Consider the following 19,886-nt stretch of genomic DNA (forward strand, 5'->3'; position numbering starts at 1 on the left):
GAGCAGGGAATAGCTTGGTAATTAGAAACCTGTAAGCCCAATATTAGTAGTAGGGATGGTATTGGAGAAAATCCTGTCCCTCAGTGTTAATGATCACTTGGAATGACAGTCTACTCAAAGACAGTCAAGATAGGTTTGTCAAGGGCAGATCCTTTCTGACCAATCTGACTGAATTTTTTCTTGAAGAGGTAACAAATTGTATTGATGAGGGCATGGCAGTAGATATTGTTTACACGGACTTCAGTAAAGCCTTTGGCGAGGTCCCACATGGGAGACTGGTTCGAAAGATTAGGGCCTATGGGATCCAGGGCAAGTTGGCAAGCTGGATCCAAAACTGGCTTGGCAGCAGGAGACAGGGGTGATGGTAAAGGGTTGTTTTTGTGATTGGACGCCCGCAAGGATCGGTGCTGGACCCTTGCTCTTTGTAATATACATGAATGACTTGGATGTAGATGTAGGAGGCATGATCAGCAAGTTTGCAGAAGACACTAAGATTGGCAGAGTCATGGATAATGTGGAGGGTAGTCTTAGGCTACAGAATGATATCAACATGTTGGTGAAATAGGCTGAAAAGTGGCAGATAGTGAATAATCTTGATCAATGTGAGATGAGGTGATGCATTTTTGGAGTACTAATGAGGCTAGGACATATACCGTGAATGGTAGGGTCTTAGGGAAAATTGATTAACAGTGGGACCTTGGACTACGAGTTCAGAGATCCCTGAAGGTAGCAGAGCAAGTAGATAATGTGGTGAGGAAGGCCTATGGGATAGTGGCCTTCATTGGTTGGGCATTGAATACAAAAGCAGGGATGTTATGCTCAGACTTTATAAAACTTTGGTTAGGCCTCAACTGAAGTACTGTGTGCGGTTCTAGGTATCACTGTATAGGAAGGATGTGAAATGCTGGAGTGGGTGCAAAGAGATTCATTAGAATGTTGCCTGGGATGGAGTGTTTCAGTTATGAGGAGGTCTGTTCTTTCTGGAGTGGTGGTGGTTAAGAGGGGACACGATTGAGGTATATAAATTTATGAGGGATATAGATAGGAAACTTTTCCCCATATTAGAGGTAGACAAAACAAGAGGACATAGGTTCAGAATAAGGGGGAAGAAATTTGGAGAGGATGGATATGAGGGGGTCCTTCTTCACCCTGAGACAGGCGAGTACCTGGAATGCGCTGCCCAAGCGAACGGTTGAAGCAGGATGAGCAGCATTTATGTTTCTAGATGAGCACTGGAATTAGTTAGGCATGGAACGGTATGGGTGCCCATTGGTCAGCATAGATGCAGTGGGCCAAATAGATTGTTCCCCTGCTGTACGTCTCTCTGGCTCTGACCATGCTCAGTCATTTTTAGAACACATAATAGAGGCTAAGTAATATATTAATTCTATATTGTTTTAAACAAAAAAAAATCAATACCATCTCTATTTTAATGTACAGTTCTTTAAAAACACAAGATCAACACAAAAAAAATCCAAATCCAGTACACATATAATATGTACACCAAACTTTTTAAATTAAAGAGTCGAGTAAACAAATCTTGAGGGAAAAGCCAAGACAAGGTACAACTGAATATGCAAGAAAGCTAAACAAGAAAAATAAAATTAACTGCAATATAATGTTAAGAGTCGAAATCCAAACTCAAAATACACAAGTTGTCCTCACATATCCCAGCGAAGTTTCCTCTGTTCAGTTCAGAATTATTCAATGCGAGACAATTGATGAAATAGTCATAGACAGAAAGAGAAGACATCTATATTAGGCGCAAGCACAAAGGAAAGCAGATATGTACTGAGAAAGCATTGGGGTGCAGTCCAAAATTCATTAATGAAACAGTGCTTTTCTGGAAAGAGAAAAAACATAATTTCTTGACAACAGCTCATTTAATGTTCAGATTTCTTTACAAAACGTAGTCAATTTACTTCTCTTCCCTCACCCATCCATCAGTCAGTTTAAAGGAAATCAATCACAAAATCCTTCAAGGGCTGAATCCTGATGTAAAGGTTTCATATACATTTGGTTTCACTCAAATTTTATGGTTGGAAACTGCTGTAAAGAGCCAGTTATGAATAATGTTTTATTTTTTTTTAAAATAGTTGTAGGAGTTATGAAACAACTACTTCACAATAGTTTTCTTTTTAAAAGCAATATTTAAAAAAAAATCATTTCCCTAAATGATTTTTGGACTCACCCAAATTCTAGTTATTAAGATGGTATTTGTCATAACATAGCCACATAGTATAAATTATGTAGATTGTCTTTGAATACTGATCCACATTAAATTCTGCTTGAAGTTGATGTTTGAGGATTACAGTGATATTTTTGTACCAGTCAATAGTATAAATCCATTCCATTTTATTTCACAAATACAAGGTTTAAAATGCTCTGTAAAATTTGAGTTTATAACATTCATCAATTTATTCATTAAATATTCAATAAAACAATTCTTTGAAAACAGCACAAATCTTATTCAAAAATATCATATGTAATGCAATTCTTAGTCAACTGGGCAGATATGGCTTTTTAAAAATTATACACCCAATTCATTAAATTTGAGCACAGAAAGCATTATGTATTTGTGATTGAAAACATACCACTGAAATAACCAGTACCTGTATTTGGCTCTATGCATCTAAACGTTTTAACATGTTATTAAAAAGGAAGGAGATATGTGAAACATAGACAGACCGAGGCACATAGACCCTTGAGGCAGATTAAATTTTGATCTTTCTGAAAGGCCATCAGTGGTGCCCATAAGCTTCATCATATTCCCTCTCCCTTTTTGCAAGCTAAAAGCATTACTCTTTATGTCATACCTTACAGTGATTTCACGCTGTGGTGATTACAGTAAATTCGTTCAGGATTTATCAAGTATTTCATTACCACATATGGGAGGAAAGAAATAAAAATGAAAGTCATTCTCATTAGCGGGATCATTCAATATCAAGCTGCAACTGTTCAAGTACAAAAAAAGCATTCTCTTGCATTTTGCCATGAATAAAAGCCCATCATCACTTTAATGTTTTATGCTGGTAAAAGGCCATTTTTCCCCTAAATTATTACATGTTTGAGTGGCTCCTGAATATACACATCTCAAATAAAAGCTTTTTCCTGAAACACAAACTATAATGCATCCTGGTATTATTTAGGTTCTTTTTTCGCAATTTTATTTTATTACAGTTAACATCTACGTTTTCCCTAATAGAATTGAAAACATGCTTGATCAAGATGCATATAGCATAGATCAAAGGTTTCAAATAAGCATCCTAAAAGCCATGCTAATCATTCACTGTATGAAGAAATAAAAAAAAATCAAAATTAACAAAAACTGAGTGAAGTGTGGCTCTGCAAATTAAAAAAATAACAATCTCATTTAAACAGTGATAATTGGCAAGAACATCTGGTGTAGTGCCTTCAAAAATAGCAAGATCATCTCTGACAGGATATTTATTTTCAAAACAAAAATGCATCTTCCATAAAATGAAGGATAATGTAATGCACCTGGAATTAAAAATCATTGGAGAAAAAAAAACTAAGGTGGCTTTGATTCATAACACCATACTCTTCTTCTGTACAAAACGTGTAGTTTCATAACAGCTGTGCTAGTTCATTATTTTACAGTCACACATAGGAAAAAGTATCAAAAAAACCCACAATCTCCAAACAAGGCCCAAGGGAACAAATAACAATCATTAATTCCATGCATCAGGATGGAAAAATGAGGTCGTTAGTAAAGTGACCAGCAAAAACTGCAGTTGTGTTTCAACAGCAACTATAGAGTGGAGCAAAGTCAGAGCAGAGCCCTATTGTAGAGGTGGAAATAAGCATTTTTGGAGATTGAAAAGACAGAACTTGAATCCCAGCCAATGAACAAAGAGAATTTTTAAGTTTGTACACCACTGGGTACAGTCTCTACGGCTGAGGGAGACAGATGAAGGAGCCACAGTATGGAATTATGGAAAAATACTGATACTTCGTAGAACGTATTCAAGCTCAGCAACACAGTCGCTTTGGACCAGAGGAGAACAGTAATAGAGTACAGCAAGAATATTATTACACATTTGGAAACCATGCCAGCAGGTGATATCACCATGGGATGAAACAAGTACAAGAAGAGGGGAGATTGCTGACAATTTCCAGAGGCAAGGAGGAGGAAAATTCACTAATGATGCTATCGAACCAAACAAAATAAACTTTTTTAGTGCAGGAGTTAAGTGGAGGGGATGGAAGTCAACTTTCAAAACACATGATAAGATGATTAAGGGGAGAAGGGAAAGAAGCTCCAGAGTATCTTTAGGACTGGGTTGGGGAAAAGGAAAGCTGCAGCAATCAGAAGTCAATGAAGACACAAACTGAGTGAACTGTGTCCTGGTCTCAAATCCCGTTTGCACATTTTAATATCCTTGACTGAAATTTTACCAAATATTACACTGAATTAAAACCACAACGATATTTATTTAAGGGAATCAATTCATATTGTGCGGAAGATCTGAATGAAATGGCTCCGACAACAGAAATAATTACTGCTATTGTTCCCAGAGCTTTGCTTTACCTGAAAATTCAATTTGCCCAAATACTTTGGCAATTCCCAGCCTGTGTAGCATCATTTCAGGAGCATAAAAGAATATTCTTGTATCTTTTGGTTAATTAACATTTTAGTCAGTAACTTTGTGACATAAAATGCATCTTATTTGGAATCTCAGATCAGATGGCCAAAAGCAAGTGTTGTATAATATTAGGTGTCTCCTCCTGCGGGGCTAGGTCGGTACTAATAGTGAAAGAGCACATACTCATGGCAAATATATCAATGTTACAATACAATTTTAAACAAATAACAATGAAAAATGTTAATGCAATTTTTAAAATAAAAAACATGCAAGAATTTTTATTAAGCCTATGCACATGGGAAAGGTAAACAAAACTAATACAATTACACTAAAATAATCCTGATCCGTGCCTACCTTTTCCAGCTGACTATGAACATGTTGGACAATCAGATCAAGAGCAACAAAGTTCTCTCCACCTAATAAGTATAAAGAGATTCAGATGTTAAACTTTTACAAAGACACAGTGATAGGTCAGATTTCTAAGCTCATATGTTGAAGCATTGAGGTTGCAAGTCTTACTGTAATCTTTTGGAACTGAAATATGGTAAATATATAAATATAGCAAATTCCATGAATCTGGTCTTTCAGCAGTCAAATCTAGTTCAAGGGAAGATTCTGTAAAACAAAAATGGCCTATGAATTTATCCTCCACACAAGCAAAGAGTACTGTCTACCTTGATAAGTATGAAGTAACCAATGTGATGCCTACAAAGAAAAACATTACCAGGACACTGTATACAGGCTGTGTGGGCATTGCTTTTATAAACTTGTTTAAAACAAAAATCAAAGTCCCTCAATCCGCAATTCATCATCATCCAAATTCTGTGCTTCTCCAATTTGGCAGCTGATCCTCACATGCTCTAATTCCCCTGATGTGTAATAAATTACCAACCTCAGTTTTAAAAATACACAATTACTGAACATCCATAACTCTGGAGGTAGAGAATTCCAAAGATTTACAACATTGCTCAAAGTTTGGTTTCAGCTTAAAAGAAGGTGGAGGGCTTGATGGGAAGGTAGAGGTTATGCCAAATAAGTCTGAAAGGAAGGACAGGCAGGGATGACAGATTGAGGAACATGGTGGGACCGATGGGTTGAAGTGTGTTTATTTCAATGCAAGGAATATTAGAGGCAAGGCACATGAACTTAGAGCCTGGATCAGTGCATGGAACTATGATGTTGTCGCCATTGCAGAGACATGGTTGCAAGAGGGATAGAACTGACCGCTCAACGTTCCACGATTTCAATGTTTCAGATGTGATAGAGAGGAGGTAAAAAGAGGTGGAAGAGTTGCATTACTAGTCAGGGAGAATGTCACAGCTGCATTCACAGAAGACATACTGGAGGGCTCATTCACTGAGGCAATACGGGAAGAGCTCAAAAATAGGAAAGGTGCAATCACTCTGATGGGACTATATTATAGGCCTCCTAACAGCCTTTAGTCCTGGGACTTCCTTAGTGCAAGAGGCAGAGACAGAACAGAATTTCTTTGGTGCATCCAAGAGGGTTTCTTGAAACAGTATGTGGATAGTCCAACTAAAGGAGGGGCCATACTGGACCTTGTGTTGGAAAATGAGCCTGGCCAGATGGCTGACATTTCAGTGGGAGAGCATATTGGAAACAATGATCAACTCCTTAAGTTTTAAGATAGTTATGAATAAGGATAAGTCTGGACCTAGAGGGAAAATATTAAATTGGGGCAGGACAAATTACAACATTATTAGGCAGGAGTTTGGGAGAGTAAATTGGGAACAGCTGTTATTGGGCAAGTCCACATCTGACATGTGGGAGTCATTTAAGTACCAGCTGACCAGTTTAAGGTTAGGCTAAGGTTAATTTAAGATTAAGGACAGGCAAGTTCCAGTAAGGAGGAAGGACAAAGATGGTAAGGTAAGGGAACCTTGGATAATAAAAGAGGTTGTAATTTAGTCAAAAAGAAAAAGCAGCATACGCAAGGTTTTAGAAAGCTGAAATCAGACAGGGCCTTTGAAGAAAGCTATAAAGAACTCAAGCAAAGAATTAGGAGGGCCAAAAGGGAACCCAAAGGGCCCTTGGCAACTATGATTAAAGAGAATCCCAAGGCATTTTTTTTTAAAATGCACACATTAAAAACAAGATGGTAACTTGGAAGAGGGTAGGACCGGTCAAGGATAAAGGAGGGAATTTATGCTTGGAGTCAGAGGATATCAGCAAAGTACTAAATGAGTACTTTGCATTGGTATTCACTGAGGAGAAAGACATGGAGGATAGTGAGATCAGTGTGGGGTATTTAAAATGCTGTGGCATTTTGAGATCAAGAAGGTAATGGTGTTGAGCATCAAGCTGGCCTTATGGGCCCCAGGGCCTTATGGGATCTATCCCAGGTTGTTGAGAGAGGCAAGAGAGGAGATTGCTGGGGCTTTGATGAAGATCTCTCTAGGCACAAGCGAGGTCATTGACTGGAAAGTAGCTTATGTTATTCCTTTGTTTAAGGGAAATAGGGTTAATTCAGGAAGTTATGGGCCATTGAGCCTCATATCAGTGGTAAGGAAGCTACTGAAGAGGATTCTTAGGGATAGGATGTACTCACATTTGGAAGAACATGGGCTAATTAGGGGCAGTTACCATGGCTTTGTGCGGGACAGGGCATCTTACAAACTTGATTGAGTTTTTGTTTTGAGGAGGTGAGTAAGGGTCGGGCAGTGGATGTTGTCTACATAGACTATAATAAGGCATTTGACAAGATCCCTCATGGTAGGTTGATCAGGAAGATTGAGATGCACAGGATCCACAGTGAATTGGTAGTTTGGATTCAGAATTGGCTTGCCTATAGGAGACAGGGAGCACTGGTAGGAGGGTGTTATTCTGGCTGGAGGTCTATGATCAGTGCTGAGATCTCTTGTTCATGATATATATAAATTATATTATAACAGTACAGGAGGCCACAAACTGATAGGTCATTGTGGAAGTGGGATGGAGAATTAAAGTGGCAGACAACAGGAAAACAGGAAGCTTGGGGTTGCCCCTGTGGACTGAACTCGGGTACTCCAACAATCCATCTCCCAATCTGTATTTGTTTCTCCAATATAGAATCAGCTTGGTTTGTTTCCCCCCACCCCACCTTTCACTTTCCCTCTGGGAGTGAGGGAAATGGCCTGTCTGACCTGCTGGGCATCTCCTCCTGCTCTGCATTTGACAACTCCTATACTATGTTCTCACTATCTAACTGCTCCCATTCACTCATTGATCAAATGACCCTGTTTACAGCTTATGATCACCCCTGTTTTACCCCGTCAGAAACATCCCCACCACCTCTACAACTTAACAACCTTCTCTTGTCCCCTTCCCAGGTATGATGATGGGTCTTCAACCTGAAACGTTAACTCTGTTCCTCTTCCTACAGATGCAGCCTGACCTGAGTATTTCCAGCATTTTCTATTTTTAATTTAGATTTCCAGCATCTGCTCTTTCTCAAGGGATGGATACTAAATATTGGTCTGCCAATGACATCCACACCCCACTGACAAATATATAAAATGCCTTCATAGTTGTTCATGAACCAGCACACCAAGATCCTGCAGTATACTAACATTACTAGTTTAGTTTATTTAACAAAAAATCTTTTTTCTTCCTATCATTGTAGGAAGTGAGTTATTCACATTGTACTGTATTTGTCACTTCTCATTCAAAACTATCTAACCCTTTTGCACAGTGTCCTTTTCACAGATGACTTTCCCAATTAATTTATTTTTAAATCATTTGCAACCCTGGATATGTTACATTTTGCCTTTTAATTCAAGTCATTACTATAAATTGTGAATAGCTTTGGAACCCCACAGGTCAACAGCAAAGCATACACAAATTTAAATATTGCTAGGTGAGTATTTACATAACAGTTATTTCAACTGAGAATCTACATTTACAGAAAGAACTGGGCTGACACAATGAGGCAGTTTCAGACTAAAATTATACCTTCATTTCAAAAGGGCACTCTCATATTTTCAGGAACCTGCATTACCTTTAATGCCAATGAGCACTTTTGGAAGATTCAGAATGGGTAAATAGCTGCTATAAACACTGCTTCTGTTTTAATCCTCATCTGGCAATGGGCAACTTTAAAATGCTTAAAGCTAAAAAGAAACCTTCATGTTTGACTTCAGGGTCACTAATTATTGCAGCCATGCATGTCTTTGTTTGCAGTGTCCACTTCCTGCAGTTTCTTGCAGTTGTGTTGGGATACCTGCACCAGACTTTTCAATGGAGGGGGGAAGAGGGTTGAGGTTCAGAGACTGTTCGTCTTTTTGAAATAATTTAAATACATTTAATCATTGATAAATGTATATAATTGCTTTGCTTTCTGGCATTTTAAGTTTTTAAATTATTAGAATTAAAATTTAAGTGCATCTTTTTAAATAGACTGAATATTTTTCAATTTCAGGAAAAAAATTTCCAAATTTTGACATTCAATAATCTGGAGGGCATGGTTTTACTGATCATCAAGGAATTTCTAGTGGGAGGGGTGGGCTTTCAATTTATGGTATGAAGTCCCACATGCTAATGGGCCTCTCTGAACAGGAACTTCCCGAATTAACTGTGGGTAGGAGAGTGGTGAGCTTGGGTGGCTCAATGCTGACCAAGGCGAGTCATTCAAAAATATTCCATGTGTTGTGCATCATTGAATGACAAATAATAACGTTCCTTTTTATTGTTGGAATTTTTTCCTTATGCACTTTGGAGATCACATTCCAGAATTTTAGCCACGCATAGCCAAAATACCAGTTAATACAACAGAAAAGATCTTTTAATCCTTGGGATCGCCATAAACCAAAAGTTGAGTCATTATAGAGAAACTATTCTAACAGAAGTTCTCCTTTGCAGATGTTGCATTACATCTGAAGTCAAATTTTGCCCATTTACAAGATCTTATTGAATATTTAATTTTAGGGCCTCGAGTTCACAAACACCATTGTTGAAATTCTACTCTTTCCCTGATCCCCAGTTATAACCTGCAGATAGGGAGCACAATAACCTTGAAAGGATTAACACTTGAAAACTGGAAGCCACATTTTTCAAAAACTTAGCATTTTTCAGCTTAGCCACTGAGGCTACTTAAACCCAGGTCAATGTGCAAACAATTCTTACCTCGAGGAACCACAATGTCTGAAAGCTGTACTGTCGGCTCTATGTACTGCTCAAAGGCAGGTTTGACAAACTTGTTGTACTGTTTGATAACACCAACAATGTCACGACCTCTCTCAGATATATCTCTTTTTAACCGTCGAACGAGTCTGATATCAGAGTCTGTATCCACAAAAACTTTCATGTCTAAAAGCTAAAAAAGATAGAGAATTCCTTCATTTTGAATGTACGAAACAATGCACTTTATTTCACATGAAATGGTTGCTACTGACTGTAATTATTAGTAAGTAGAAATTTATCATGGTAATGCAAAATATTATCATGGTAATGCAAATTTCTGCTCATCCATTACATACTGAATAGCCTGATAATTTGGAAATATTTGCAGCAACAAAACATGAGGTGGCTGGGTAAAACTGGATGCTATCAGGATAACATGTGCGCTAACTGATGCCAGGTTATTAGATGATTTTCCAGAGGTTTCTCTTATGTAAAAGCCTTAGACCCTCATCCCACTCAAATCCATTTCTTTCTAGTTTCTCTCCCACATTCTTCAAAATCATTTCATTGAGATCACTCCTTGCCTCCACTCCCACTAAACATGATCATCCAGCTTTCCTTTGTAGGTTAGTACTAGATTAACATTTTAAATAGCTCACTCTCCAAGCATTGCCCCTTCATAGCTGATGAATCACCTCAATCTGAATCACCTCAATCCAGTTTCCACAAACTCTTTCCACCAAAATGATCCTAACCAAGTCGCACATTACTTTTCTTGTGACTATTGCCCATTACCCCTCCCTGGTCCTCCACTTCCAAGTGATCTTTGACATTTCTAACCATAACCTCACTTCCAGTGCCTCTCCACTACTCAGTCCTCTAGGATTTCTCTCACCTAGTTCCACCACTTACCATAAACAGCAAACCTCCCCCATGCTTATTAATGTGATCTGCACACATGAAGTATGACATTTAGTTCCTCCTCTGCATTATGGCACTCAATCCTCCTTTGCTCTGTGCTCTCAAACTACTTGACAAACATTAATTTTTCAATGACTCCCAATTTCTGCATGAAATCATTGGGAATACCATAGCAATCATCTTCAACTCCCAGCATATACTTTGCTTAAATGCCTCAGTTTCTTTCTCCTTCCTTGTCATCATCTTGAAGACAAATGAAAAACTTTAAGCAAAATACTGGATTTCAAGTCAACTTCATGACCTCATATTCAAGACAAAAAGCACTCATTTTGGCTGATTTGCTTCAGTTTCTAGTGCCTTAACATCACATTTCTTGAAATCTATCCTCACTCTCAAACTCTTTTGTATCAAATAGCTCAACTTTTTTCTTTACAGTACTACATTGCTGCTAATGGGGGGGGGGGGGGGGGGGGGGGGGAGGAAATACTGCATTGTTAATTGAACCTGTGATGGTTAACAGCACTCAACCCAAACAATCTACTGTACTGCCTTGTGCGATCCCCTCCATAGGCTTCTCTTTTCCCCATGATTAATGATCATTTCCTGGTTCCAGGGAGGGTTAAGAGGCACATCTATCAGGTTAATGCCTTTATAGCATACCTTGTGTTTTCCCTGGCCTTCAGGCTTGATGTGAATAACCCCCAGTGATCTACCCCAAACACCCTGCAATCTATTCAAATGACTCTTTCCCTGCATTCTGCAATCTGACCCCTACCCAATGACCAATTTCCTGACCACCATTTTTTTCTTGTCCCAATGACTTCCCACCAACTCCAATCTGGTGCTACTTGTCATCAGCCTGACAGTCAGCCAGCCAGTCTTCAATCTGGCTGGCTCTGGGAAGGAAGCAGAGAATTAAAAGAACATACAAATCTTGCCAGTAAATTCCTCTGGAGCTATAGGAAACTCCTGACTGTTTTTTTTTGGCAGAAAAATTCCATCCTTGCAACCTTCCACTTCCTGGTTATTATCAGGGGCCATGCTCAAGAGGAGCAATTCCTTCTTGAAATTATTTCAACTTAAAGGAACTGATTAGTGAATGTCCTCAGAAAGGTGCTCATTACAATACAAAGAGAAATGTTACTTAACCATCATAGGTTCAATTAATGGTGCAGTATTTTTCCCCCACAAGCAGCAATGTAGTACTGTAAGGAAAAAGCTGATTTTGACTTGAGCCTAATTTTCTATGTTAATTTATGAGCAGATTTTGCTAGCTTCTCCAAATGCATTACTTCTATGCATTTTTTTTAAACCCTCTTACAGCAGCCATCACCCTCCACCCCTCTTCAGGGCATTTCTCCCATTTTGTCCCCTTCCTAATGCTGATCACACCACCCTATCATTTTCTTCTCCAGCCGCTCATCTCGAACACTTCCAGCTCCAGGTTCTTGATTACCCCAAACCACACCACACTCGCCACCAACTGTTGTCTTCCTTCTTCAGATTTCATCAATGAGCCCAGTTACTTCAGTACTGTTCAGCATTCTCCAAAAGGACTTACCAAGCCACCAGTTTCTTCGGTTTCATGATCAACGACCTAACTCTCCCACCTTCCTCTCTTGCCAAGTGTTCACTTAGTGTCTCCTAACCTTACCAATCCCTCATTCATTCAACTCAAGCCATGAACTACTATCTCTTTGGGCTCAGCCAAAGAACGATCCTTCTATCCACTTCAGAGTGTCTAATTATTCGGTAATAAATTGTTTAATCATCTTATACTTTGCCATGATTGAGTGAAATATCGTCTTGGACTTGACTGAAACTTGTTCCATGGATGCAGACCCATCCTTTATTGTTTCAAGTTCCTACCAGTACTTGCGTGCCCAAAAACACAATGGGGTGCAATCAATTACCTAATTATTTTTCACTTCTCCAGTATCTGCTCCTTTACTATTCTATCTTATTCCATCCTTTGGCTATTATGCAGCCCATATAAATGTTAATCAAATATAATACACTGAGAACCATATAGGTATTCAACAATAGCCATTATATGCATTTACAATGTGATGTCATTCATTATCACTTATGGAATGAATAAAAGAAAAATGCACAACGTTTCATCTTTGGCAATGCAACACATTTCAATGCCAGTGTCAATATGAAACATTATAGCATAGGAGCATAATCTGATGCTTTGATGATCAAGACATTTCAAATTTGGTTTTAAAAATTCAATGTATTTAACAATTATAGGCTGTGTTACAAAAGCTTTCAGTGAGGAAAAGAATTCAATGTTCTCAGGTAGCGGTCAATAAAAATCCAACAAAATCAAAGGTGGAACAAAGTTATGATTTTGTGGTAAAGGAAACAGACTTCAATATATTTCTTAAAATTGAAAATTCAGCTCTTGAATCGAATGGAAACAAAAACATCGTTCAATATATTGATCACACTGGAGTTTTATTCCATTTTGTTTTGCAATGAGGCAATTTTGAAAGAAAAAGCCATTTATTACTCAAAATGGATAACAGGCAGCTCAGCAATAAGAGTATTTTAATGTTGAAAGCTATAATGTATGCCTGAAATATCAAATTTACATAATTCCACATCAATTACTTCCTCATGTGAAATTAATTCTATATTCAACAATTCTCCATAAAATCATTTATAACAACGTGTTCAGATTTTATGGGAAAAATATTGGCATCTCCCAATACATTTGTTGACATTTGCATGCAAATGCATAATTCTTGAAATTGCAGTCAACTAATGTTTAAATGAATAGGCCAGTTTAGATTCCACCTTTACTTCAACAGAGAAGAATGACTGTGTGTGACTATGGAATATATTAGCATTTCTAGATTTTAAAATTGAGATCTCTTTATGGTCTTTACGTGACTTTTATAAAATAAAAAAATAGAAAAGTTTTCAATAATTTTTGAACGCGAGAACAAGCAAAACCTTACAGGGCTTTCATATCTGACTAAACTGAGCTTAGTTGTAGTCAAATTTATTTTTCAACCATTTTACATCAGGGCTTGCTGCAAATCTCTCTAGTGTTTGTATAGAGATGAGCTGACTGTCGTGTATGCACAGCCAATACATTTGGCCACAATCAGCAAGTGCCCACAGTTGGAACTGAGCACGATTCTTTCCATAGGTCACATTATTAAATCCAGCCTGTTACCACTAGAATTTGGCACATTATTTTGTAATGAATAATAGTGCTTCACAAGTTTTTGTTTAAACATTGTAGCAAAAAGAAAATCATTGCATACCTTTAGAAGCTCCTTGTTGGCAAATGCAAGAATTCCTTCAAAGATGACAACATTTGCTCCATACACAGTTTTCTGTAATAACAAGCAAGAAAACAAACATATTGCAAAATTACTAACTAGTTTCAATGCTACAGAAAATGTAATTCTGAGGTACCCATTTTAGTTTTAAAAGATGATAGGCACCACCTGTGATGGAGGAAGACAAATTGGAACATCAACTTGCAAATTTAATTAAATCTATTGGAAATGGACAGACAAGACCACCCACTTGGATTGTTGATTAAAACATGAATGCACAACGCAAAACTCCAACATTTATGGGATGACTTGAGTAAATAAAACTGTCCTAAAATAGCATACAAATGAATTCTGAATTTCTATTACACGTACTATTCTCAAATGTGAATGTCATTATACTGAACATTACTGCAATATTTTCTCATAAGTTACATGCTATCATGGTCAGAAAAATACATAGTTGCTCAATTATTCCTTAACGATTCCCTTCAAAGCCTATTTCCTTGGAGTCCAAAACTCATAACAAGCACTTGATTGAATATGCAAAATTCACAAGCAGAAACTCAATTTAAAATTTAATTATAATATTAACCTTTCTATAAATAAAATTATTGAAGTATAAAAATATGTACAGGGCTGATATTAACATTGTGCAATCAATACAAACGTAACAGTATTTGGGAAAAAAATTTGACATAGAATTAATTAAAATTATAAAGACCATTTCAGATCTTTAAAAAAAATCGATAAAATTGCCAAAAATATCCATTAATGCACACTTAGCTCACATAGGAAAAATTATAACCTGCAACAATTTTTAAGTATATATAGTATCAGTTTACTATACAGTACATAAATTTAACCACTTCACCTATTCAACTATTTTAGGAATTAACCTATTAGATACAATTATAGTAATTAGTGGGTTGTTATTCCTTCATCCATTAAAAAAAATGGTTAGTAGACTTTTCATACAATTGTTTGGGCATTAGCAACATGCTATAAAGCTGCAGGATTTTCTAAATCAACAAATTTTAATTTTCCAAAATCAACGGAAGACTTAGTGGTACAGGTACATAGTTCCCTGAAAGTGGTGATACAGGTAGATGGGATGGTAAAGGTGTTTGGTACACTTGTCTTCATTGGTTAGGGCATTGAATACAGGAGTTGGGACATCATGCTACAACTGTATAAGTCATTGGTGAGGCCATATTTGGAGTGTTGTGTACAGTTTTGGACACCAGCTACAGGAAGGATATCATTAAACAGGAAAGGGTGCAGAAAAGATTCATGAGGAAGTTGTGGGGACTGGAGGGCTTGAGTTACAAGGAGAGACTGGATAGGCTGGGACCTTCCCCGCCCCCCCCAGAGCATAGGAGGTTGAGGGGTGACTTTATAGAAGTCTATAAAATCATGAGGAGCATAGATAAGGTGAACAGTCTTTATTTCAGTACAGGGGAGTCTAAAACTAGGGAGAACAGATTTAAGGTGAGAGGGAAAGATTTAAAAGGGACCCGAGAGACAATTTTTTTTCCTTCACACAGTGGGTGGTGGATACATGGAACAAGCTGCCAGAGGAAGCTGTAGAGGCAGGTACAATTACAATGTTTTAAAGACATTCGGATAGGTACATGGATAGAAAAGGTCTAGAGGGATAAGGGCCATATACAGGCAAATGGGACAAGCTCAAACACATCTTGGATGATGTAGATGAATTGGACCAACTTTTCCATGTTGTACAACAAAGTTGAAAACTATGATCCTCACCAAAATACCTCCAATTCCAGAGATTTGCCCTTAACAGTGCACTATTCTGTAGAACCACTGAATTTTCTCTCTCTGAAATTATTCAATTGAAATTTGTCCCCATGGTTGAGAGTGCAAATTAGATTTGAAACAAAAAAAATTGAAATGTTGCTAATTGGAAGTAAATATTCTGTGAAAATGATGGCTCTTTTAGATTTCAGAGTTTCTGCCCATGAATAAAGTTTGGCAGTTCAGCTTTTTTCACAGTGTAGATTGAGCACCATATACAAGAGCTCCACTGTCCTTCAGGAAGTCCAGCTACACTTCTGTTTCATAGAAACTGCAGGTTTCAATTTTCTCTGTTAACACATCATACTGTTCTTTCTTCTGCTAATATGTCATAATGTTCCTTTCTCCCTCACAGATTGCAGCCATCATCATTGGCAAGGCCAATATTTACTGTCCATCTCTATTAGCCTCTTAAACAGAATGTTCAGAAGGCTGCTTCAGAAGCCTAATTCAGCAACACATCAAAGATTAGTTTTACAAGTCAAAAATCAAATCTCACTTTGAAATCCCAGAGCTCCTTTCGCTGGGATAAATTCAGAGCATTGCATAAAGGCACGTTAATACTGTTTACTGAGTGGCAGATTCACACAAGTGTCATCTGTCTGCTAAGTTCAAAACTAAGCAAAAATGTTCTGCCTTCTTGGGACTTTGAGTTTGTTGGGAAAGAGCACCAAAATAGTTTCTGATACCATCAGAGGTTAGCTAACATAAGAATTCCTTTTAAAGAAAATCCTTTAGGCTTTTCAATAGTTTTTCAATTCTCTAGAGTGTGAGATCCAGTCATTAGCTTATGATAAAACAAAAATTAATCATACTTAAAGTTGTACAACAAAGCTAATTGGGAACAGATAAACACAAACAAGCAAGCATTCAGAGTACAATTGCCAAATTATTTATATATTTGGACCATAAATGCCAGCATTTCCAGTAACATTCAGATCTTGTGAATGAATAAATATCTGTACAATGAAACAGAATTTGATTTATTCAGTCACTCCAAATCAAAATTCTGAAACTTCAGCTGAATTTGCATCAAACTGAAATTTCAATTTGAGTGCATCTGGCAATGTCATAGTTACGTCTTCTAATTTTAGACAGACAATACTGAACAAGGGAAAGAAAAAAATCATAGCAAGGTTATCTATTATATAGCTTGAGGGCTACTACCACCCTCACAACACCTGTTGCAGTCCTCATTAAAAAATTCAAGCAATATCAATTTTTAAGTCACAAATCCCTGTCCTACAAGATTCATGTTTTGGTTGTGCAGCATCAAATTTAAATGCAAAACTTTTCAAAAAGAGGGAAAACAACCTATTTGCATGCAGGGAGTAACAGCCAGAAGCTACAAATGATGGTGGATGTCTGCTCATATTCATTGTTGGCTGACATTAATTGTAAGTCTTCAGTTATACAGTGTTTCTGCAGCCAGTTGAGAAATGCCATCAATGTTGGTAGAGGATTATTACAATGTCATCAAAAAGCAGGTGCCAATGATTAACCAATTAACACAGCCTTCTGAGTTCTTTCCAAACGGTTTCAGGCATTACATTTATGAACTTTTCTAAGTCATTAGAATTTCACATAATACATGGAATAGGGAACAATATTGTCAAAACTAAAATAAGGCAGGGAAGCATTGTTACATGTAGGGAACCAAAAAACCTCCGTTGTTAAAAATAAAGATGCAATACATTTATACAAATGACCAAAAGTGCATCAGCCAGACGTCCGACCTAACCTTTATGGTATTTGACATGGTCCCTTAAAGTAGAAGTTATTGAAATAGTTGGAGAAATGGTGGGTGAAATATATTCCAACTAATTATTAAGCATAATCTTTAATCCATTATTAAGAAATTGAGTGATGCTTCATTTTGCAATCCATAACACCTAATATTTTATTTCTATCATAATTTACATATTACAAATAAGTTGAACTCACTACTATGATTTCACCACCAAGGGAATTTGGATCAGTATAAAATTTCAGATGGCTTATCCAAACCTCTTTAAATGAAGGCATCAAAATATTAAAAAAAAGTTAATCTTTATGATTCTACAGCGTTTCAAACATGCATTAATCCCTGAGCTAGGAACACTTCAGAAAAATTGGTGTGCTCTCGCAAATTTAGGACAAGACTTAAAATTCACAACAGAACCAAAGCAGTTAATTATCCAATTCAATGCCAAATGTTATCGAAGATCCCAAAAATATATTTGTAAGTTATTCAAATATATACCAATATTAGGCACTCCTCTCTACTGCATAACCACATTTTGTCTGTCCAACATCATTATCCAAGACACCAACTATGTATAAGATCATTAAGCACATGGATGTTCTTTTAGTCCATAAGACATAGAAGCAGAATTAGGTCATTCGGGCCAATGAGTCTGCTCTGCCATTTGATCATGGCTGATTTGTTTTTCCCTCTCAACCCTATTAGCCTGCCTTATCCCCGTAACTTTTGGCACCCCTACTAATCAAGAACCTATCAACCTCTGCTTTAAATATACCCAATGATTTGGCCTCCACAGCCGTCTGTGGCAATGAATTCCACAGATTCACCACCCCCTGGCTAAAGAAATTCCTCCTCATCTGTTCTAAAGGGACATCCTTCTATTCTGAGGCTCTAGACTCTCCGGTTCCAGACTCTCCCAACTACTGGAAACATCTTCTTCACGTCCACTCTATCCAGACCTTACAATTTTCAGTAGGTTTCAATGAGATCCCCCCTCATTCTTCTAAAGTCCAGCGAGTACAGGCCCAGAGCCATCAAATGCTCCTCATACATTAAGCTTTTCATTCCTGGGATCATTCTCATAAACCTCCTCTGGACCCTCTCCAATGCCAGCACATCCTTCCTTAGTTATGGGGCCCAAAACTGCTCACAATACTCCAAATGTGGTCTGACCAATGCGTTATAAAGCATCAGCATTACATCCTTGCTTTCATAGTCTAGTCCTCTCAAAATAACTGCTAACATTGCCTTCCTTACTACCAATTCAACCTGCAAGTTAACCTTTAAGGAACCCGCACTAGGACTCCCAAGTCCCTTTGCACCTCCGATTTCTGAATTCACTCCGTTTAGTAAATAGTCTACGCCTTTATTCCTTCTACCAAAGTGCATGATCATACACTTCCTTATGCTGTATTCTATCTCCCACTTCTTTGGTCATTCTCCCAACCTGTCCAAGTCCTTCTGCAGACTCCCTGCTTCCTCAACACTACCTGCCCTTCCACCTATCTTTGTATCGTCCGCAAACCTGGCCAAAAAGCCGTCAATTCTGTCATCCAGATCATTAACATATAACATGAAAAGTAGCGGACCCAACACCAACCCCCGTGGAACACCACTAGTCACCGGCAGCCAACCAGAAAAGGCTCCCTTTATTCCCAATCTTTGCCTTCTGCCAGTCAACCAATTTTCGATCCATGCTAGTGCCTTTCCTGCAATACCATGGGCTCCTATCTTGTTTATCAGCCTCATGTGTGGCACTTTGTCACTGGCCTTCTGAAAATCCAAGTAAACTACATCCACTAACTTTCCTTAGTCTATCCTGCCTGTTACTTCCTTGAAGAATTCCAACAGATTCGTCAGGCAAGATTTCCCTTCCTGATGAACTTAACGCATTCTATGCGCATTTTGAACAGAAAGGAAGTGGATTGTCACCATTCACCCTGACAGCCTCCAATGCAGCTGAACCTGTGATCACAGTTGAGGACGTAAGGTCAGTCTTCCGGAGAGTGAACACAAGGAAAGCACCTGGCCCAGATGGTGTCCCTGGCTGCATGCTCAGATCTTGTGCTGACCAGCTGGTAGAAGTATTTGCGGGCATATTCAACCTCTCTCTGCTTCAAGCTCAGGTTCCCTCCTGTTTTAAGAAGGCCACTATCATCCCGGTACCGAAGAAAAGCAAGGTAACATGCCTCAATGACTACCGACCAGTGGCTCTGACATCCACCATCAGGAAGTGCTTTGAGAGGTTGGTCATGGCATGCATCAACTCCAGTCTCCCAGACAACCTGGACCTACTGCAATTCGCCTACCGCCGAAACAGGTCTACAGCGGATGCCATCTCCCTGGCCCTACACTCAGCTCTGGAGCATCTGGACAGTAAAG

The 19,886-nt window shown here is 38.1% G+C and overlaps 1 protein-coding gene across 3 annotated transcripts in view; it reads right to left on the minus strand.

Annotated features, from left to right (window-relative positions):
* si:ch211-243j20.2 (uridine-cytidine kinase-like 1) overlaps nt 1-19,886 on the minus strand; it is a 67,146-nt gene that overhangs the window by 29,987 nt on the left and 17,273 nt on the right. For 2 of the 3 annotated variants that reach the window (XM_052024479.1, XM_052024477.1), the window contains exons 5-8: nt 13,928-13,999; nt 9,729-9,918; nt 4,962-5,023; nt 1,666-1,685 (exon numbers count right to left, since the gene is read on the minus strand). In XM_052024479.1, the coding sequence (XP_051880439.1) occupies nt 1,666-1,685; nt 4,962-5,023; nt 9,729-9,918; nt 13,928-13,999 (344 nt within the window). Of the gene's footprint in view, nt 1-1,665; nt 1,686-2,816; nt 2,834-4,961; nt 5,024-9,728; nt 9,919-13,927; nt 14,000-19,886 lie in introns of all 3 variants that reach the window. The other variant, XM_052024478.1, reaches the window with a different exon arrangement.

This window comes from Pristis pectinata, chromosome 10 (assembly GCF_009764475.1).
Source record: "Pristis pectinata isolate sPriPec2 chromosome 10, sPriPec2.1.pri, whole genome shotgun sequence".
NCBI classification, from domain to species: domain Eukaryota; kingdom Metazoa; phylum Chordata; class Chondrichthyes; order Rhinopristiformes; family Pristidae; genus Pristis; species Pristis pectinata.